The 23,481-nt window shown below is 40.1% G+C and overlaps 1 protein-coding gene across 2 annotated transcripts; it reads left to right on the top strand.

Annotated features, from left to right (window-relative positions):
• Nucleotides 1–22,310, top strand: lgalsl (galectin like). 2 transcript variants are annotated; one of them, XM_003215221.4, is made up of 5 exons: nucleotides 201–362; nucleotides 711–782; nucleotides 896–984; nucleotides 1,417–1,594; nucleotides 11,984–22,310. In XM_003215221.4, exons 1-5 carry the CDS (start codon nucleotides 324–326, stop codon nucleotides 12,125–12,127), a joined length of 522 nt encoding a protein of 173 aa, XP_003215269.1. In that variant the 5' UTR covers nucleotides 201–323; the 3' UTR covers nucleotides 12,128–22,310. The 2 variants fall into 2 exon arrangements, with proteins under 2 accessions (XP_062814903.1, XP_003215269.1); XM_062958833.1 differs by lacking the exon at nucleotides 11,984–22,310 and having other exon boundaries at nucleotides 1–362; nucleotides 711–825; nucleotides 1,417–1,460.
• Nucleotides 22,311–23,481: the final 1,171 nt, after the last annotated feature.

Below are 23,481 nucleotides of genomic sequence, written 5' to 3'. Positions count from 1 at the left end.
AGTGGGAAGGGACCCCCGAGGGCCATCCATTCGGATCCCTCCTGGCCATGCCTCCAGCACGGTGGGCATCGAGGGCCGGGAGGCCAAGGGGAACTGGGGCCGGGCCGGATGCCCACCGGGGCGGTTCCCTTCTTCCTCCTCCTCCTCCTCCTCCTCCTCCTGGGGCAGCCCCGCCCCTCTCTCGCTCTCTCTCCTTCCCTCCTCCCTCCTCTGCCAGGTCAGCGCCGGCTTCGCCTTGCCCACCGCGCTTGCCTGGCTGGCACTCTCCGCCGCGCCGCCGCTCCTTCCTCCCTCCCTCCCTCCCTCCCCGCAGCGGCGCCAAGATGGCGGGATCGGTGGCCGAGCGGGACGCGGCGGTGTCGGTGAGCGAGCGGGGCCTTTCCCGCGGAATCGAGTGCCAGGAGAGGCGGGGAGGGAGCGAGGCAAGGGGCCGGGGCTGGCTCTCCTGGGCCTGGGATGGGGACCTGTTGGCGGCGGCACGCAAGCCCTGCAGAGGCTGCCTGGCGACAGGGCAGGGCTGCACCAGGCACCCTGCGTTGCCTCCTGCCCGCCTCTCGGGGATTGGGAAGGGACTCCCTTTGTCTGGCTGGCGGAGGGGTGGAGGGGAGGGGGATGTCGCCAAAGAGGGCTCCCCTCCCCTCCCCCCTTTTGCCCCCTCCCTCCCTCCATCCCCATCCTCTTCTCCCCCTGATGGTCTGTTTTGTCTCCAGAAACTCGAGGACGGGCACCTCAACAACTCCCTGGGATCGCCTGTCCAAGCCGAAGTGTACTTCCCAAGGCTGGTGAGGAAGGGCTTGCTTGCCCTCTGCTCCTTTCCCTTCTCTTGTATGAATTGAACCCCTTCCCTTCAAAGGCTCATTGAATGTCCTAACCCTTGCCCTCCTTCCCCCTCCAGACCGTCCCCTTCTGCGGGCACATCAAAGGCGGCATGCGGCCGGGCAAGAAGATCCTGGTCATGGGCATTGTGGATCTCAACCCTGAGAGGTAAAAACATGCTCCGCTCGCTTCCCACGGCCAGCACCCTCCACCCCCACCCTCCCCTTTTACAGTGGTGCCCACAGTTCCCACGGAAATAATCTGCCTCCCAAGCAGGCTTTGCTCTCAAAGGCGGCTATTTTTCGCTGGCAGGTACTAAATATAGAATGCTTTGGACCCAAACAGAGAAAAGCCCAGGCCCGTCTTTCCCAGCATCCCTATTGCGCACATGACGTCTTTTACACATTGGTGGGAGGGATGAGAGGGGAAACGTGTAGCATGACAAGTGATGGAGAGAGAGATGGAGGAAGGTGGCACGCAAGGGGCCCACAGGTCCTGCTGGTATTGCCAGCAGAGAGGCAGGTCTTGGCACAACCCGTAGAATCCGAGGCTGCTCTGTTTTGTCTCTGGTGAATGAGAGCAACGGGTTCCCCTTTGCAGTTTTGACATCAGGCTCACCTGTGGAGACACGGAGGATCCACCAGCCGACATCGCGATTGAGCTGAAAGCCATCTTCTCAGACAGACAGTTCCTCAGGAATGCCTGCGTCTCCGGCGAATGGGGAGAAGAACAGTCGTCCCTTCCGTACTTTCCTTTTATCCCTGACCAGCCCTTTCGGGTGAGTACCAAGACTCATCTATATACTCCTTTAACTGCCCATTATTATTATTACTGCTATTATTATTGTAGTCTAGTGTCAAGATCCAGGGAAGTCATGCTCCCCCTCTACTCTGCCTTGGTCAGACCACACCTGGAATCATACTGTGCCCAATTCTGAGCACCGCAATTGAAGGGAAATGTTGACAAGCTGGAAAGTGTCCAGAGGAGGGCAACTAAAATGATCAAGGGTCTGGAGAACAAGCCCTATGAGGAGCAGCTTAAAGAACTGGGCATGTTTAGCCTGCAGAAGAGAAGGCTGAGAGGAGACATGATAGCCATGTACAAATATGTGAGGGGAAGTCATAGGGCGGAGGAAGCAAGCTTGGTTTCTGCTGCCCTGGAGACTAGGACACAGAACAATGGCTTCAAACTACATGAAAGGAGATTCCACCTGAATATCAGGAAGAACTTCCTCTCTGTGAGAGCTGTTCAGCAGTGGAACTCTCTGCTCCAGAGTGTGGTGGATGCTCCTTCTTTGGAGGCTTTTAAACAGAGACCGGATGGCCATCTGTCAGGGGTGCTTTGAATGTGATTTTCCTGCTTCTTGGAAGAAAGAGGTTGTAATGGATGGCCCACGAGGTCTCTTCCAACTCTAGGATTCTATGATTCTGTGATTATTATTATCATCATCACTGCTATTGCTATTGGGCTCGGGCTGTGGTGCAGGCTGGAGAGCAGCTGCAATGAATCACTGCAATCAATCACTCTGACCAGGAGGTCATGAGTTGGAGGACCGCTTGGAGCCTATGTTTGTTTGTCTTTGTTCTATGTTAAAAGGCATTGAATGTTTGCCTATAGGTGTAATGTGATCCGCCCTGAGTCCCCTTCGGGGTGAGAAGGGCGGAATATAAATGCTGTAAATAAAAAAAGTAAATAAATATTGCTGCTGCTATTGCTGAACTATCACACAGCCCTGCTCCCTCTTCCTTGACACCCTTTCACATATTTATACAGGGCTATAATGTCTCTTCTCAATCTTCTCTGCTGCAGGCTAAACATGCTCAGCTCTTTAAGATGCTCCTCATGGGTATTTATGGTCTCCAGACCTTTGATCATTTTACTTGCCCTCCTCTGGACACCTTCCAGCTTGTCAATATCTATCTTAAATTGTGCTGCCTGGAATTGGACATAGTATTCCAGGTAAAGAGGTCTGACCAAATCAGAATAGAGAGGCACCATGATTTCCCTCGATCTAGATGCTATACTCCTTTTGATGGCATATGTTCTGGATCTCAAAAACTAGAGCCAATAGGAGGAAACACACAAATTTTTGGAATCTGTAGGTCAAATACTGTATAACCAGGGCTAACAGTTGATGCACCAAAATGTGTGTTGGTGTTTATTATTCACGTGTATATTGGAGGGAACATCAAGCTATAAGCATCTCTGCCCCATTTGAATGCCTAAGCAATGCACCTTTATTAATTTTAAATCTAAATACAGATATGTGATATTCTGCATATATATGTGCCAGATGTTCTTGTGTTGTTGGATTCTGAGAACTCTAAAAATATATACAGATGGTAATATTTAGCAGCAAATTAAACCAAAAGCCACAAGAAATATCGAATCATAGAATAAGAGTTGGAAGAGACCACATGGGCCATCTAGTCCAACCCCCTTCCATGCAGGAAAAACACAAAATGTCCCCAACAGATGGTCATCCAGCCTCTGTCTCAGAGTTTCCAAGGAAGGAGCTTCCGCCAGATTCTGAGGCAGAGAGTTCCACTGCTGAACAGCTCATACGGTCAGGAAGTTCTTCCTAATGTTATGATGGAATCTCCTCTCCTGTAATTTGAATATGCCTCTGGTTACCACAGAATTTGTACAGTCATTGTCTCTGTTAATTTTTTTTGTGTGGATCAAATGTGTCTCGATGTGCCTTTGTAGACAGTGGAGATTATATTCATGTATCTCATTCCATCCCTAAGGGGCACTGGAGTAACAAATAAATGAATACAGCATCCATTATCAGTGCATAGTTTGGATTAGTTCATTTACATACCCTCTTCTGGTTTAGTAAAAGATGGGAAGTTGGGGCATATTTTTAAAGGATCTGGCAAAATAGTAATATTTAAAATCAAAAGAATGTTATAAGTTAATCTCGTTTAGTTGTAAAATTCAATTTTTCATGGAAAAGGAGAAGCAAAATTAGGAAAAGCAATGCTTAAAATCAAAATAATGTTGCACTTAACACTCTTCTAATTTTAAATATTGCTGCTCAACATTCAGATATGTTAATGTGAGGGGGGAAATCTTGGGGAAAAAAAGAAGTCAAGGCAAGAAGAAAAATATACATATATATTAACCATATATCTGATTGATGTTTCCCAGTTCCAGTCTAGCTAGAGAGGATTGCATATAGAAACTAGCATCCAAATCTGGATGAAATTCGGAGTTAGCAGCAGGTGTATGCATCTACATAGCAATCCAAGTACAGATGCTTATTTGCAATGCATAGCTTCCAATGGAATATGCATCCAAATGCATTCAGAAGTATTCACCAAAGTAGTTGTTATGAGATCTTGTTTAAGATCCAAGGCAAATGATTCTCACTTTGTGTGGCAATGAGATCTCCCAGATGGCCTTCAAACATATCCATCCAAGGAGATTGTGCAAGAGATCAGGGCAGAGGATAGAAGGAAATGTTACCTCTAACAACAGGAGGAGTAGATGGTAATACTACCATTATATTTCTGACTAATAGCTACCATCTGTATTTGTGCCCTGTTCGCCCCACCAGCTCAATAGACATCTTGAACAATGATCAATCTATTTGCCCCCAAGGAACTGGGAAATTGATGCTTCTGTTCGATGTTTGATGTTTTGTTTTATGTGTGATATAACAAGTTGTATTTTTAATTTAATTTTAGTTGTTAAGTCATAATTTGTTTTTATATGTTGGGTTGTCAATTTTCGTTATTATGGGTGTATTGTTGTTGCGTTCAGACATTAAATGTTTGCCTTTTATATTTGGAATCCACACTGAGTCCCTCCAGGGAGATAGGGCGGAATATAAAGTTTATTATTATTATTATTATTATCATCATCATCATCATCATCATCATCATCATCATCTAAGGCTCTCAAATGTGATCCATAAGCATTATTATTATTATTATTATTATTATTATTATTATTATTATTATTATCATCATCATCATCTAAGGCTCTCAAATGTGATCCATAAGCATTATTATTATTATTATTATTATTAACTTTATTTATACCCCTCCTTTCTCCTTGTGGGGACTCAAGGCTGCCAACTTTTTAAAGTGTATTGGGGGAGTACACTTTTAAAGTGTATTGGGGGAGGGGGAGTTTTAAAGGCCATTTTAAGTGTATTTATTTATTTTATTTTATTGTTTTTTAACTTTTGTATTGCACTTTTTAAAGTGCAATACAAAAGTTAAAAAACAATAAAATAAAATAAATAAATACACTTAAAATGGCCTTTAAAACTCCCCCTCCCCCAATCCAACCCAACCTTCCGAATTATGTGGTCCACAGAATGTTGCAGAATCGTCAGAAATATATTTGCTTTTGTATTTGATTTGCTTTTTGTTCTGACAGAGGAGATCAAGAGCAATTTCATGAGACCTTGGTTATCAAACAGAGTAATAAAGTAGTAAGCCTAGGAAGAGAGCCAGCATAGTGTAGGGATGGGCAAAGACTCTGGAGACGAGGGTTTGAATCCCTATTTAGCCATAGAAACCCTCTGTGTGACCTTGGACAAGGCAAACACTTTTAGCCTCAGAAGAAATGAATGGCAACTCCAACTCTGAGCAGTCTTGCCAAGAAACCCTGTGATAGGGTTGCCTCAGGGTAGGAAATGACTGGAAGGAATGTACCAACAGTTGGCATCTTGGTGCAATCTACTGATTTCCCTTTTCAAATTTTATCTGTCGAAGAGGACCTTCTCCACATATTGTACAATTACTGCAGCTTGACACCATTTTAACGGCCATAGCTCACTACTATAAGATCGTGAAAATTGTAGTTTCACAAGGTCTTTCGTCTTCTCTGCCAAAGAGAACTGTTGCCTCAATAAACTACAAATCCCAGGATTCCAAAACATCGAATCGTGGCAGTTAAAGTGGTGTCAGACTGCATTAATTCTACACTGTAGAGCCAACAATAGTTAGATTATATAATTGTTGTAGTAAAAATCTGTTTTTCAGTATTACTGGTGCTGAAATACAATATTATTAAGAGATTATTTTTATCTGTTTAATTTGTAGAAAGAATAAGGCGTTCCTAAATGGTCTGAGAAACCTATCCTTTGGGGATGAAACTCCTTAAAGGTTTCAGAATAAAAAGAGGACATTCTGGTGTCCTCTGACTCACACACTTCCTTTAACACACACATACGCAGTAATGTTGTGAATGGTAGGTCAGTTGCCTTGTTTCAGCTTAAGGGTCTAAAGGTAGTGTACATTTAATATTTGGATTTTAAAAAAAGCAGCAGCCATGACTGCGTATGACCAGGATTTGTGCTGGGAGGGCTGGGGAGAACATGTAGACCCTATTATGTGGTCCCTACATAAATTAACCCCATAATATCTGCTATAGTATTACTATATCTATATTAACAATATATAGCTATACTGTATATAGTAACTGCTCAAATGATATGCTATAATAAGGACAGGAGCCCCCGATGGCTCAGGGGATTAAACCACTGAACTGCTGAACTTGCTGACCGAAGGGTTGCAGTTCGACTCTGGGGAGCGGGGTGAGCTCCCGCTGTTAGCCCCAGCTTCTGCCAACCTAGCAGTTTGAAAGCATGCAAATATGAGTAGATGAATAGGTACCACTCTGGCAGGAAGGTAACGGTGCTCCATGCAGTCATGCCGGCCACATGACCTTGGAGGTGTCTTTGGACAACACCGGCTCTTTGGCTTAGAAATGGAGATGAGCACCAACCCCCAGAGCTGGACATGACTAGACTTAATGTCAGGGCAAAACCTTTACCTTTACAGAAATAAACCTCAGATTATCTGCTATAGTATCTTCTCCCACAGAGCAAACAGCAGTGCATGCAGAGAAATTTTCATTGATGCATCACCATAAAGGATTAAACTCCCTCCTTGATTGATGAAGAATATAAATGCAGCCATGTATGCATTACAGCACCATATCTGCTCCTAACGCCACAAGTTTGGCAATCAAATGTGGTATTTGTTGGGATTTTCTTGTGTTAGGGAAAACTCCCCAGAAATACAGCAGAGCATCCAAAATACAAACAGGATACCTATAGTTGAGCAGTCAGCTCACAGCAAGCAGAGCGTGAAGTGCCATGTGACGTAACTGTAAAAAATTTAGAGCTTAGAAGGCAAACATGCAGAGGCCTGTCTTTAAAAATCACAAATGGTTTGTTTACAATAAAAATAACTGCATTTTGTAATGGTTAAAGAACTGGGTTTGAGCTACTCTAAAGACTATCTCTTTTAAGGTTTCAAAGAGATGGAAAAAATATCAATCACTACATCTCTTCTGACACACAAGCATAGAGAGATCTTAAAGTACATAGCACATTCACTACATAATAAGATGTAGAAAGCTAGTCAGTAATGGCTTACAGTAGAAAAGTATCCATTCTACACAACCAATCAGAATGAGAACAGAAACAGAGAAGAGAAGAAAAAGAAACATTCCAACTGTCATTCAGCAGTCAGGTGGAAAGGGATTTCCCTCAGCCTATTCTAAGCTAACTAACTACTCATTGAGGACTGCAAGCTTGTGTGGGGTTGAACTCCAACAGTATTTTCTGTTGCCAGGCACCAAGAATGGTATGTGTAATCATAGACCTAATTTGATTTTAAATTCCCCTTTTCCTATTTTTCAGGCTCCTTTTTTTTTAAACTTCCATTGGTTTAGGTTTGAATTTGGGATGTGGGTGGGAGTAAGAGCCTTTCTTTTGGAACATCTGCCTATAGAAACCCCCTCAAGGGTTTCCATGCACAGGATTCTCACTTTTCAATAATCCTGGCAAAATGTCGTGCAGCTTAAGGAACAATTCCAAATTTCCCCAAAAGCTGGATTTAGGACTTCTTAACATTTATAGTTGTTAATGACCAAATGTGACCCCCAAAACCTACTTTTTCTGCTCAGCAGCATCCCCACAAAAGGGATTACAAAATGATGTATATTGGAGGACCTAGAAATAAAGTCTGCAGTTACCCACCAGTTCCAGGATGTCTGGTGACAAGCAGAATAGTGTCTCCAGTGGTCTGTTCTCAATATTGTAGTGCCTCGGAAACCATCGATTGGGGCACTACAAGGGTCAAAAGGTAGATTTTTAGATTGTGGCATCATCAGATCCAACTACAATAAGGAAACTTCATTATTGTTGTTAAGGATTGCAGCCATTGGTTCTTATACTGGTTCTAAGTTTATAATGTGTTTTTGAATTGATGTGACTACCAGTGGGGAAAATCAATTATGTGTGTACTGCTTCTCGGGATTATTTTTTTTTTGAGTCTGGTAAAGGTGAGACAACAAATCTATCCAGATGTTAAATGTGCTGCTCTTTTCTGAGGATTGGTTGAGTTCCCAGATAAAACTTTGAAAGAAAATCAGGTTGTAATGATGGGTAGCATTTTTGCTTATTGTTGTTGTTATTATACCTACTTATGGAAATGTGGGAGAGTTAGTTAGGCGATCCCTCGTTGTCCGGGTATGATGGCCCTCCAAGTGTAGTGTCTTGGCAGTGGGTAAATAGGTGATTGTAGAACCCTATTCTTGACCTACATGTTCTTCCACAGTGATGACATCGGTTTCCAGATGGAAGGCGGTCCCAGTTAGGGTTAGCTTGAGGCACCTTCCTCTTGGCACGTTTCTCCCTTTCGCTCTCCATTTGTGCTTCTTCAAATTCCACAGCATTGCTGGAGGTCACAGATGACCTCCAGCTACAAGGGCCAGGGCTTCCCAGTTTTTGGTGTTTATACCACAGTTTTACTGTGTCACTTAAAATATAAGGTCAGATGACCCTGTTCGATGTGGTTTTATTTTTATGTCTTTCTCACCCCGAGTTTTAACTTAATGTTCATGTGGTCTGCCATTGTTTTCATTGTCTCCTTGCTTTATTTTGTAATGGATATTATTTACTGTATTGCTTATTGTATTGTGTTGTGCTGTTCTTTTATATGCTGTTTACATTGTATTGTTTTGGGCATGGCCCCATGTAAGCCACCCCGAGTCCCCGTTGGGGAGATGGTGGCGGGGTATAAATAAAGTTTATTATTATTATTATTATTATTATTATTATTATTATTATTAGGATAGCTCTTAATGAAAGAGAAGACCACAGGCACACTCTCTATTTGTTTTGGGGGTTTTTTCTGACACTGTGGACTTTGCTTCCAATATTCATGGAAGCCCTGTATTTTGTATAATTTGAGATGTTAATGTTAGGAATATTTTCTCAGTATATTATTTTTGTAGTTCAAGATGATCCAGTTGCACCCTGAGACTGTGCATTCATTTGACTCTTATCATAATTACTTGGTTTTTTTTATCCCAAAGAATGGATAGTCTTTGATGTGTTTTCAGAATAAGAAACAAATCTTTACCTGGTGCAGAATTATTTAAGAATTTATTAGCCATTTTTCCTCCATACATCATAAAATAAAACCAGCAACAATTAATTTTAAATACATTAGACCATTTAAATGCAACTGGTACATAACACAACCAGAATCAGATTGAGCAAATGAACTTATTTGGGAAGTGATTTCCATCCTGATTTTTCATTTATGATATAGTTCCCTGAAGGTGACCATAATGGCTGGAGAAATTTAAGTGGGAAAATGCCATACATTAGGTATTCTGGTCCAATAATAGTTTGTAGGTTAAAGCTAACACATTGAAGGAACAGGCTACTTGTCAGTGTAGCTGTTCCAGAACTGGAGCAATAAATTCTGTGTGACTTAATCCATTTAGCAATCCTTTTTTTGTTTTTGGCATGCTGCTTCTCAATTGTCTTCCAAGGCAGCCCTGTATGCAGAGCCCTGTGATGCTCTAATTAAAACATGAGGCCTGCAGCCTTGAAGTCATTCTCTGTACTTCTGTATAAACTATGGTAGATCAATTGATTCAGCATAAAGCAGCTTCTTATGCTCCTACCTGTTTGCCACACAAACATTATGATTGCATATTTTGAAGAATTAATTACAGTTCTAGCCAAGCTGTTCAGAAGTTCATATTTATTTTAAAAGAGAGCCACGCTACCCATTGGAGTGTGCTCATAGTTGTCTCAGTACAATTAAGTACAGGAAGATTTAAGACAACAAAGACAAAGAGGATGTCAACAGCAAAACGGGTTACGACTGACATTTTGGACACTATTTTAGCTTCCTGTTGGGAAGATGCATCTTTTGCAGGCATGATGTTTGAATTACATTGAACTGAAGTGATGTGAATACTATAATAGCTATTTCTATGGTCTGCCGTGATTATATGGTGTGACATTATATTTCAGGCATCAAATGATGAACATTTCTATGTCAGTTTAAACTTGTTGCTGTAACACCTTTTGCTTCCCTGGGGTTCTACAAACATAAGCTCTTGTAGCGTGTTAGGTTTATATCCACAAGTGACACTTTAAGTCCATTAGTCCAAAACTACTTATTTTGTTGAAATCAATAGAATAATTCTTGAGGTAGCCTTCACGATTTCAGGACTCTTGTGGAAGAAGAGAATGACAGAGTGGATGAGATTCTCTGTTAATCTGTAGAAGCACACAGTTTTATAACATCTGAAATAGCTCCATTAAAAACTTGTTTCAGATCTGTGCATGTGGTGCATAATTCAAAATATTGAATTATGGAATTCTAATTTTTCCACCGTCGATTTAGTTTAACCTAAATCTCATGGAAATTGTTGTTATTCTGAAGAACAGTGGAGGGGTGTTAACATGGTTGGTGTGCTGCTTAGCTCAAATTTTTAACTCACCTTGATAACTCTTATTTGGTCCTTTTGGGTTCAGTGCTGAAGTACTGAACTGCAAGCATAGAGTGATTCTGGGTTTTTTTTTCGTGTGTGTGTCAGGAGCAAGTTGCTTTTGGTGTGAGAGAATTGCAAAGACGTTGGCCAGGGGATGCCCGGATGTTTAATGTTTTACCATCACGTGGGAGGTTTCTCTCATGTCTTCACATGGGGAGCTAGAGCTTACAGACGGGAGCTCACCTCTCTCCCTGGATTTGAACTGCTGACCTTTCAGTCAGCAATCCTGTTGGCATAAGGGTTTAACCCATTGTGTCACCGGGGGCTCCAGTGATTCTGTTAGGAGAAATAGATGGAGAGAGTCAGTTTTAAGGATTTTAACTGTTAATTTTTAATTAATACCATTGAGTTTTAATTCTATTTTAATGTTTGTATATATTTGGATTTTATATTGTATTGAAATGCCTTTAATATAAGCTGCTTTGAGTTTCCTTTGTGGAGATTAAAAGCAGGGCATAAACTTAATAAACGATGATAATGATGATTATGATGTAATGGATAAGTCACAGTGCTTTGTCTCATTTCCTTATCTGAGAAATGGGAATGGTAACCGTCTTAAGTTATAGAGTTGTTGAGAAGGTCAATAATAGATGGACTGTAACTTTTGCAGGTGTTGTAGATGTTGTTTTGTATAATATATATGTGGCAGTCTCAGCTTTATGAAAAAGAAAAGTACTTTGGAACAAAGGCTGGCTTGTATTATTTGCATGAATGTTTTGTCTAGGAATGTTTTGTGAGCACTGTTAGAAATTCATTAGGACAGCAATTGCTCCTAGGCATTGCCATTTGTAAACCAGTGTTAACTTGGTGATATACTGTACATTTAATGAGCAAATAATCCATTCTCATAGAAGTGTTCCGAAACTACTCACTTTCATGCTGCAGAAATAGAATTGAAGCTGCAGAAAAGTGGCCGATCAATGGCACACAGAATTCCTAAAACAGGATTTGTTTTCCGATATCCCTTGGGTCTTTTAGGTCCATATACAACAACATACAGTACTTGGTAAAGTGGCTATGATCTATAACAGTGGTTCTCCACCTGTGGGTCCCCAGGTGTTTTGGCCTACAACTCCCAGAAATCAGTTTACCAGCTGTTAGGATTTCTGAGAGTTGAAGGCCAAAACATCTGGGGACTCACAAGTTGAGAACCACTGATCTATAACCATGTAATCACATGGCTAGATTTCACATGGTAAGAGTAACTCTGGAACTGATTTAATCCAATTCCGCATAGATGTAATTGAACATCAATAACAGTCCTGACCTTAGTATTGCTTAAATTCTGTGAAATGTTCTTTCCACTTAAAATTATGATCCTAGTTCATGATTTCTTTTACAGGTTGAAATACTTTGTGAGCATCCTCGTTTTAGAATATTTGTGGACGGACACCAGCTTTTTGATTTTTACCATCGCGTCGAGAAGTTGTCAGCTATTGATACGATAAAGATAAATGGAGATCTTCAACTTACTAAACTTGGTTGAACTTTTTTTATTAGAGGAAAAAAACAGGAAAAAGATACAAACCAAAATTTTAGAGTCCGGATTGGCTCAGGTGCCACCAGCATCTATTTGAAGGGACTGTGACAACATCGCTGGAACACCTCCCTAATACACAGGCATCACAGTTTCGTTCCTAAAGCAGTAAAGAACCTCCTAACGAACTACTGTTGATCCTGTTGAAGAAAGATGGATGATGAATAGATACTGAGCCATTCTCCTTCCTTTGGAACGAACGAACAAAAGAAAGAAAGAGAAAAAGGAAAGCCTACCCCTGCTGGATAATCAAGTTATAATAGATCCTGAAAGATTTACTTCACCAGAAACTGCATAAGCTATTTATCTTCCCAATGAAAGGGCAATATTTGAAACCAAATGCTAAATCTTTTCCTAAACAAGGATAAGGTTTTGCTTTGGGGAAAAACTTGCTCCTGCACTTAAGTGGATTAGTGTGAGTGTAACACAGATCACAAGAGTGGGCCAAATGTTGAAGTCATTATTCGGTGCCGAATGCTGGCCTCAAATGAACCAGAGACAAAAGTCCTATGAGTCGGATGGTGCATGAATCGTGAGCCACAAGGACTCAGTCTAATATGTTGCTCAGCACACATGTCCCATTGAATCACAGGGACTTCAGCGTATTTAATGGTGTGCTGGTTGGCTGCCAGTCACTATTGTTTTTACCTTGGAGAGTTGGTTGCCAAAGAAAGAGTAAAAACTGGGTAATGGCTTCTGGATTTGGCTTCATCCTTTAGTCAGGGTATGTGCATAGAATGTAGGTCATTAAATGTTTTGCACAATGTAATATTAATACAGTTTTTAAAAGCTTTTTCTCTAGTTTATTTATTAATACTCATTGTGTTAGTGCGTTAAGAGTAAAAATGAATAATATTCCTGAAATTTAAGAGCAGGCAAGTGTAAACTTTCTGAATGTACAGGTGTTAGTTGGGCAAATGTTAACATATCATTTGGAAGTCTGTACTGTTTGTTTTTGGGCAGTCAGTAGTATTTTTAAGGGGCCCTCACAGTTCACAGAAGCATGGTCAGCTCATGTCTTCACCAGAAACTGCCTTCAGTATGTGGTAACTGCTGTAAATGGTAGATCACAATTGATGTTTGGAGAAACACCATCCTGGGCAATAGACGTTTTTAGGTTTATTGGTGCACATATTCCACAATCCTGTACCTGCTTGTGTGGTGCAGTAGGCTCCATTGAACTCTGTGGGATGTATATTTTACTAGTCCTGTATAGGATTGCATTGTTAAGAGTTTGAGAATACGGTGGGATGTTTGCAGACTCATAAGCCCTTTGTGGCTACCAACTTGGTTGGAGGAGAAAACAAAATTCTTAGCTCTTCCAGTGCCAAATAAATTAATAAACGGAGCTTTTAGAACTGGCCCAATAAGTACTGTCGCAAGCTCAGACACTTTCACACAAATAATAGATTTTAGTGGTACGCATAATTGCATAATCACTGTAATTGTATTACACAGTGAATGAATGAACACAGTGACTTTTTTAAGGGACTTTGTGAATCAGTTCAGTTTGTACCCTTTGGACAGTGTTTCACAGTGGGCTGTAAAGGATTTATTTGGGTGTTATAGTTTGAGGAATAAACACATATTTGCATTATTTTTCAAAACTTGTACCATAGTGATTTTTAAAGATATTTGTCATGGAGAGTTTTTGTAGCAACATTTTTTAAAGGACAAAGCATGTAACAAAATTAATGCTGGAATCATAAAGGAGGTTTGTTTCAATCAGTCAAATCTCCTTCAGTAAGATTAGATGCTTTTTAAAAAAAAAAAAAAAGTCCAGTCTTTCAGGCTCAACTAGATGATTTAAGTTTTGCTGATGGCAACATCTGTTACTTTAGTGAAATAGTGGGGTGTCACTGTTTATTGAATACAGGAACTCTAAACCAGGGGTCTTTGTGTGGCCCTTAGAAGATCTTCCTACTTGACCTGGGCACAGCCAGTATGATTTGCCCTACCGTTCTCTGCAGTGCCATATTTGAAGCTTTGCTCTTTCACATATCACAAACTTGGCTCGTCTGAGGTATAATCCATCTTCGCTCTGCCAACTTCATCTCCAAGTTGGCAGTGTCACCCATCATATCTTGTAATGCTAAGCGTCACAAAATAAGTGCAGGAATGAAACCGGATACTGGGGAAGGTGTTCTCTGCACTTGCTGTTTAAGGCGTATAAAAGGGGATACAAAAGAATCCCTCAGCCATAGTTTACCACAAGGGAAGGAACCCACTGAGCAACTAAAGTTGCTATCGTAAACTCTACTACTGGGAAGTAAGTCTTTCTGAAATCGCTTCTGAATGGAAATGTATATGATTATACCATAAACCCGAAGTTCAAGCTGAAAAGAAGTAAGGCCCATTGGAAATTCGATGATTTACTTAATGATTAGGATAATGCTATAGGATTGCCATACCGCGCACATTCGCTTGGGTTCAAGTCCTATTTCACGCAGGGGTACGTACTTCCATGTGACCTTGGACAGGCTCAGAATATTACAAACTAAGTGTTTTGGGAAGTTGACCCTAGTGAAATAAATTGAGTGCACCATCTAAAGAATCTTGGCTGTCATTATTTATTTCATAAATTCACAATAGATACTGAACATTAGTGATTTGTTTTTAATTGATCAGTTTTTTAGCCACTGTTTTTCCAAGGGCTTGTTTCACCAATCCTTTACCTGTCCATTGACCTCTGATCCTTAACACAGGATAAATCAAGTTAACCTGGATTAACCCTTTGTTATGCAAAGTCAGGGAATACTGTAGAGTTTTGGTGAAACTCTGGAGCAGCCCCATACTTCAGAGTGTGTGTGGATAGCATGACTGGCTCCAATCTGAATCAGTCCATTTTCCACATAGGCAGGCACTGCCATCGCCTTTTCTTTGTGTTCAGTGGAGCAGGAAAAAGGGTACAGATTGGGCCTGTGTTGGCCATTGTCAGGCACCTTTGCTGACACCAGCAAAGGTGCCCAGCAATGGTTAGGACTGGCAATGGGACAGGAAAGAAAAGGTGATAATTAAGTGGAGCTGCACGGATCTGGGACCATTGGATGGTCTCACTGCTCCTGTGGGATAGGAATGGAGAGTGTGGCCACCCCTGGAGCCAGTCTGGAGCCAGAGCTGGCCCTAGGTATTTTTCAAGTGTAGGCGAACAGAATTTTGGCGCTCCCCCCCCCCCCCCCAAACCAATCACTGAAAAATAAAAGCGTTGGATAAGCGAAAATGTTGGATAATAAGGCCTATTAAACATCAAATTACATTAAGATTTTACAAATTAAGCACCAAAGCATCATGTTTTACAACAAATAAACAGAAAAAGCAGTCTCAACTGCGCTCCTGTATGTTTTGCGCCCCAAGCGACTGCTTAATTTGCCTCATTGTTGGACCGGCTCTGTCTGGAGCATTGCTATTCCAGACTGGCCCCCAATCTTAGTGTAGAAGATAATGCTAAATAATAGAATTAGAACAAAAACAAGATAGTCTATTAGAAGGGAATGAAACATCCAGTGAAAAATATGACTATAAAGATGTCCTTAAGAAAAGCACAAAGCCCTGCCAATAAGTAGCCTAGTCATCAGCAGTACAATTGCCAAAATGCCACCCGACTTTTATTTTTTTAAAAGGATCTTTATGTACCACCTGTCTGTATTCAGTAAACAAAGGTTGTGGCCGGAATCCTGTATTAGCTGATAAATATGGCTAAGCAACTATCATGAATACGAAACAGTTATTGGATGAGTAATTATAGGTTAACGTTCTGTATTCACGATCACTAAAGTTGCAGTTTTGACACTTTTACCACAATCGTAATTCCCCTTTGCGCACACATCTACTTTGTCAACTGGGGAAAAGGAGGACGATTCTTCCAGTGACTGGAGTGTAAATGAGTGACGTTTCCACCAGGTTTCAGTGGGTCCGGAGAGGAGAAGTGACTTAGTTATATATACTTAAAAAAGGCCCCTTCCACACAGCTGAATAAAATCCCACATTATCTGCTTTGAACTGGGTTATATGGCAGTGTGAATTCAGATAACCCAGTTCAAAGTTATTGTGGGATTTTCTGCCTTGATATTCTGGGTTTTATGGCTGTGTGGAAGGGGCCAAAGTAGCTGATACAAGTTTTGACCAAACTAGATAATTTTTCATTTGATTTTTCTTTTGTTTGTTTGCCTACTTACTTTAAGCATAATTCATAAACGATATAATTGAACACTAGATATTGTCATTATAAATGATATAAACATCCCAGGCCTCTGAATTTGTAGATTGTAGACATTTTGAACACTGAAAAAACTGGGGCGGGGGGAATTGAACTAGGATTCAAGGAGCTGCATGAATGTGTGACTTGACTTTTAAGCATGCAAGTTTTCACCTTGAATTGCAACTGTCAGGTCAGACACCTGCCTGACTCTCACTTGCACCATGAAGAGATGATCGGAGCCTGCACCAAACTCATCCCCAGATCTATTCACATTCCTCTCTTTTCCCATTATGCTTTTATTTCCATCTCTGTTGGATAGCCTCTGTATGTTCTTTATCCTGCAGCAGTCCTCAGATAAAAAGATAATTAACGTCCCCAGTGTCTTTTCAAAATGGCTCTGCTCCAATTATAAGTCGCTGTGAGAATTAATTAGTTCTAGGCTTATTGAAATTTAAAACTGAAATTTAATGTTAATGTTACATACAAATGTCTCCCCAAATTTATAGTAGAACCTAAATGGTTATTTTCAGGCGATAATTCTTCGGCCGCCCTGCAGTTCTCAGAGTGGCTTTGTATGAGTACCGTACTTTTTGTACTGCAGCTAGAATCTCTTTAGGATTTTATCAGGATGAATTTACAAGGCGTGTACATCGTTGATCTGACAATTTTTAAATGTCTGAAGAAACCCAAAATCTTTCTTATACAGTACAAAAATAATATTCTTGAAAATAAAAACACCCTGAGGGGAAAAAGTTTTTTAAATGCCTGGATTATATTTTCTTCTATCTGTCATATGCAAATAGAAGAGGTGGTGACCTGTCTTTGAAAATATTGGCACCTGTTTTATTTCACCCAAACCACTAATTTCGATTATAAGATAACATGTAAAAGGTCTTGGATATGAAAATGAGTGTACAAGGTATAGTGGATCATAAATAATTAAGATGCATACCATGGTAGAGCATGGATGGGCAAAATGCAGTCGGCTGTTGCTAGGTTGAAACTTTCATTGCCTTTAGTTGGCATTAAACAATAGTAGGGAATGCTGGGAGCTGCAGTCCATCGATATTCAGAGGACAGATTTGCTGCTGTACTCTTTATTTATATGTATTTATATTCCGCTTTATCTCCCCAGAGGGACTCAGAGCGGATTACAGTTGACATATATAAGGCAAGCATTCAATGCCTTTTTACACAGTAACATATAATACACAGACAGAGGTAAAGGCCTTCTTTCTATCTCCAACGTCTGGAGGTGATGTTCAACTCCGGCCATGGGGTGGGGATCTTGTTCTTTTTGTCCATGCCGAGAAACCTGGTGTCCATAGACTTTCTCCTATCATTGCTGGCATGTCAGCATGGGGCGCCCTTTTACCTCCCCGCTGAGGCGGTACCTATTGATCTACTCGCATTACATGTTTTCAAACGGCTAGGTTGGCAAAAGCCTGATTTGGATGAGAAGTCGCTGCTGGATGTCCTGGTTTGTCCTCTCTTTTTATTCAGGGAGGGGCTGCTCCCATTGTCCCCCAGTTTAAGAGACTTCATTTTCTTTGGCAAACTCCCCCTGCCCCCCAAAAGGCTAAGAGTGAAGATATTATATCGGAAAACATTTAGTTGCCAAGTAACATGGTTAAGGGCCCTTCCACACAGCCATATAACCCAAAATATCAAGGTAGAAAATCCCACAATATCTGCTTTGAACTGGGTTATCTGGCTCCATACTGCCATATACCCCAGTTCAAAGCAGAAAATGTGGGGTTTTATTCAGCTGTGTGAAAGGGGCCTCAGACGCCTCTCCCATCCAGATTTGATGGAACAGGTAATATTTTTACTATTATTTACACATGTATTGCTTTAAAACACTTCTTTCATTTTGCTTTTTATAAGGAGTTCAGTGAAATAGGCCCAAAACAACTGACAGATCCTACTATCAGTCTTTACACTCAGTAGACAAAAAGAGAGAGGTAAGGAAGAAAGAAAAATAACCAAAAACACCAGTTTGTATAGTTACATCATTTTACTAAGATTGGCAAACATTTTGAATGATAAAATACAAAAGTAACTCCACCTGTAGTACCCATACTATTATGCTATGTAGCAGCCATTCCACATGCACCAACCAACGTGATGTATCATTGCTCATAGGTAGAAGAGAATGATAAAATGGCTAGAGAGGGTGGGAATTGCAGTATGACATATGTGGAGTGAATACCAGTACCGGTGTTGCTTTTAGATCCATAATACCTCAAATTGTGTGCTAATGTATTTGCCTGGCACGTTTTGAAAATCCGTGAGCGTGGAAACTCATAGCATGATATAGAAATTTCCCCCCTAATCCTAGTTGTGGCGGGGATCAGCATAGTTGCTCTGTGTTGAGCCAATGTCACATGTGTTCAAAGGCACTCTATTAGTGTGGCTTTGGTCCGGTATTGGAAAAGTGATTCCACAAGAAAGCCTATGTAAAAGTGGCAAAGTTCAAATTACATTCCTTACAAGAGGCAACCTTTACAGTTTTGTGACTAGGTAAAAGAACTATCAGGCTATTCAAACAATTATATGTTTGTCCTCATATGGCATGCCGAGAATTTAAATCTGCTGTCCTAAGGATACCTATATGTGAGTAAAACCTATTCAGGGCTTTACATTCATAGGACTGTGCTGTAACATTTTTTCTTTGACCTGCACTGGAATGTAGTAACTCTGCCTTGCAAATACCATTGCAGTGCACCATTTGTTGTAATACTATTAGCAAACCACTCAGCAAAAAGGAACAACCATCAGGACAGCTGAATCAGAGCTCACCAAAGCATAAGACTTCCTGTTGTTATTCTTAACTACCTGACAATAGTATGGCCATGCACTACTTCCTTACAAATAAATGTTGACTCTGGAAAGCTGGACATAATTAAATCTCTCTGTTGTCGAAGGCTTTCATGGCCGGAATCACTGTGTTGTTGTATGTTTTCCAGGCTGTATGGCCATGTTCCAGAAGCATTCTCTCCTGACGTTTCACCCACATCTATGGCAGGCATCCTCAGAGGTGTGAGGTCTGTTGGAAACTAGACAAGTGGGGTTTATATATCTGTGGAATGCCCAGGGTGGGAGAAAGAATTCTTACCGTAGAAAATGAGACTACACGAAAAAAGGTCATTAGGTAAGGTCCCAGTGAAGACAGCGACTATGACAGTCTAGGGAGCATCTTGCCAATAATTCACTGTGAGCGACAACTGGCCGAATAGAAAATTAGGGAAATGCTTCCTATTGGTAATCTACATACTAAAAGGCTTCTAGGTTTTAGCACAGAGCAGAAAGCGATGGTGAATATCCTTGGGGGCCCATGAGAATTGGGGACCTCCTTTCCTCTTGTTGATCACCATCCCCTCCATGAATCTTCACAAAATGCCCTGGAGAACTGTGAAATCCTCTGTTGGACAACTTGTGGGCATTATGGAGGGTCCAGGTCATGCTATAACTAAATACTGAAGCAGTATACCAATTTGTCTTGATCTTACTTTACAAAACACTGCCTCAAATATGTACACTCTTCTGTTCCCTGTACAGAAAACATGGGCCTCACGAGGATTGATTCTCTTAGGTCACTGACACACATTAGCAAAAAATTAAATGGAATCAGCCCATGATTAAATGGAATCAGACCATTTCCTATCAGGGATAGGAATCTATATTCTGATTATTATTGTAACTGCTTTTCTAGGCAGTTGGAATTCCTCACAAGCTTATCAGGGAATTCACTGGAAGACACCTGCCCATCACTACTGATCTTTGTCTGCAATGTGCAGAAGTGAGGAATGTTTCATCATATTCCAGACATACACTTGGTTTGTGCGGAACAATGAAAAAGGTACAACGGAGCTGGGTATTTTCCTAAATTAGTATTGTCCTAGCTTGCTGATTCCAGTTATATTACAATACAACTCAAATTACTCCCAAGTAGCATAGCTATTGGCTGATGAAGGCTACCTTAGGTACATCAATGGGCCACCACTGTATGTGACAAGGAATTTCCCATGATGCAAAGTTTTTCAGGGTTTATTTTAGCAGACATCAACAAAGATAACTTCCTATAAAATTGGGATCTAGAGATGTAACTGGTAAGGCAGAAATCCATTCAGTTTTGCTTTTGTTCTACTGAATTGGTGCTGGGAAATTTGTTATTACCCGACTGACTATAGTGTTTGTGTTCCACTGGTTATTTGTTTGTGAAAAATATTGGTTCATCGTGTTTTAATTACATTCCATGTTTGCAATTTCAGTGTTAGTGGCAGGAATACTGGAGAACTGGGATGCTAATGTAACTCAGTAAACATTTCAGAAAGGGCGTCTGGGACCATGACTGAAATGAATTAAAGTAGCAATTAAACATGCTCTGCTGCTTTGATACACCTTCCCAGTTCCTGGTAAACAATACAATTAATGTAGTTGAAGCATGTCTCATATAAAATACTTAGTAGTAGAGGCAATATCGTTATAATGAACTCCTGTTCTGCTGCAGGTCTTCCATAGTTTCTGTAATTAGGGCTTTTGGAGCTGACATCAGTGGATTAGGAAAGTTATGGTAAAATTCCCATGTACTGTTTGCCTGCAGTAATACAAAAGTGTCGAAACTGAGGTGTCTAGCATATGATTTTTAAAAGCATCTCTTCTGCAAATGAGCATTTTTTAAAAAAAAAATGAACCAAGTAATCCTTATGAAAAATAGCAAACTTTTGATCTGACTATTGGAAATTTGAACATTTAAAATGACAGTCTAAAATCTGATGCTGAAAAATCTTAAATTAGTACTTAAGCTGTTAAAACAATGTTTTCTGACAATGACAATCATGTTGGGCACCAGCTAATAACTAACCAAATCATGTATTTGTTAGGCTTTCTCTTTTCTAAAAAAACTAATTCCAGCATCAACCAGTTTGTGTAACTTCTTATGGGTTCTGCACAATTCTCTTTTCAATCTGGTTTCTCAAGAATGACCCATGAGAGTGAGAGACAGAGAATACCCATGTCAAGCAAGTCAGTGCCAAAACTGATTTGATCTAAAACAAAACCATTCAAAAACTTGCTATTTGAATACCGACTAACAGCATGCACTTGCCTGACTAGGTTTTTGCAAGCTTTTTCTGTAGAAGGCAGTCATGTTCACCTGGCGGCTACTCATCCCCGAATATTTGGGCCCAAAGCATGTTCACTCAGCTCCCCTTCTCTCGCTTTTCCCCTGAGCAAGTAGCCATTGAGATGAGACTCATAACACTTGGCTCTTTGTAGCCTTCTTAAAAACACTGTTCCTGAAAGTGTTTAAAATTTGGCCAAGGGCCACATGCGGTAATAGGACAATAAGTGGCCAACTCCTCTTGTAAACCATTATTGAGATCTATTACTCTCTTTCTAAAACTGAAGTGCTATATAAATATAAAACCCTATTATTATTCCAAGTCAGTTATGAAGAAAAATGCATGAGGCATATCTGAACAACCTTTTGAGTACCAGATAAACCAGTTCTATGAGAATGCAAGGGCTACTTGGAGAAGTCATTTGGGGGAAAAACAGAGACAACAGTGGCTCAAGACTGTATTTCCCATGACTGAAATGAAATAAACTACCATGAAGTCAGTCTTAACCATTTGATTTTCTGTTCAGTGATAATGTATCTATCTGGCCTAAATCTCATTCCTAACGATGAGCTTTTCTTAATGTTAGTAATGTATCTTACAATTAGTTACTAGAGTTATAGCTATCTCATGTGCCCAGCAATCATTGTGCTTTGAAGATGAGAATGTTGCAATGGGATTTTCCCCCCAAAAGGTTTTGACGGCATGAAATCCAGCAATAATGTATACTCCACCCGCAAATCTATTTTTGTGTATTGTGCCAATTTGATAAGAAACTTTTAATAACAATAAAATACAAGACATTTACTTAGCGGTATGGTCCGAGGCTTCTTATTCTGAGTATGTACTTTTTTTTTCTTTCAAACATATTGGATTTCCCCATTTTGCCAAGTCTTTGTTGCATTTCAACTAAATTTATATAATAGTAATAAGTCAAACCTTGTAGGAATAAGCTACATAAATGACAGTTTAGAACAGGGGTCCCCAAACTAAGGCCCGGGGGCCGGATGCGGCCCTCCAAGGTCATTTACCTGGCCCCCACTCTCATTTATAATATAATATTTTTATATCAGTTTTAATAATATATTGTATATACATATGATATTGACAATATTATCATTTTATACAATATAATACTAATAATAATACCATATACAGTAGAGTCTCACTTATCCAACGTTCTGGATTATCCAACGCATTTTTGTAGTCAATGTTTTCAATACATCGTGATATTTTGGTGCTAAATTCGTATGTACAGTAATTACTACATAGCATTACTGCATATTGAACTACTTTTTTGTCAAATTTGTTGTATAACATGATGTTCTGGTGCTTAATTTGTAAAATCATAACCTAATTTGATGTTTAATAGGCTTTTCCTTAATCCCTCCTTATTATACAAGATATTCGCTTATCCAATGTTCTGCCGGCCCGTTTATGTTGGATAAGTGAGACTCTACTGTAATAATATTAATTATATGTTATATATTACATATAATATTACAGTATAGTGGTATAGTTCAATATAGTAATATATAATGCTAATATTGTGCTATGCTAATAATATAATATATTGTATGTACATACAGCTGCTCTGAGTTCCCTTCGGGGTGAGAAGGGTGGGATATAAATGTGGTAAATAAATGTAGTAAATGAATAAATAAATAATTTTGGACTTAGGCTTGCCCAAAGTCTGAAATGACTTGAAGACACACAACAACAATCCTAATTAATCTGACTATCTCATTAGCCAGAAGCAGGCCCACACTTCCTATTGAAATCCTGATAGGTTTATGTTGGTTAAAATTATTTTCATTTTTAAATATTGTATTGGTCTTTCATTGTTATTGTTGTTTTGCACTACAAATAAGATATGTGCAGTGTGCATAGGAATTTGTTCGTTTTTTAAATTTTTTTCCAAGTGATAATTCGGCCCCTCAACAGTCTGAAGGATTGTGGACCGGCCCTCTGCTTTAAAAGTT

The sequence above is a fragment of the Anolis carolinensis genome, chromosome 1 (assembly GCF_035594765.1).
Source record: "Anolis carolinensis isolate JA03-04 chromosome 1, rAnoCar3.1.pri, whole genome shotgun sequence".
Classification (NCBI taxonomy): Eukaryota; Metazoa; Chordata; class Lepidosauria; order Squamata; family Dactyloidae; genus Anolis; species Anolis carolinensis.
This window is presented reverse-complemented; position numbering and strand designations above follow the sequence as displayed.

Excerpts from the sequence above, each read along its gene's own strand:
- lgalsl (XM_003215221.4), top strand. The coding sequence starts at position 324 with ATGGCGGGATCGGTGGCCGAGCGGGACGCGGCGGTGTCG. Across the intron at positions 363-710 it reads AGCGGGACGCGGCGGTGTCG|AAACTCGAGGACGGGCACCT; the intron begins GTGAGCGAGCGG and ends TTTTGTCTCCAG. Across the intron at positions 985-1,416 it reads GTGGATCTCAACCCTGAGAG|TTTTGACATCAGGCTCACCT; the intron begins GTAAAAACATGC and ends TCCCCTTTGCAG.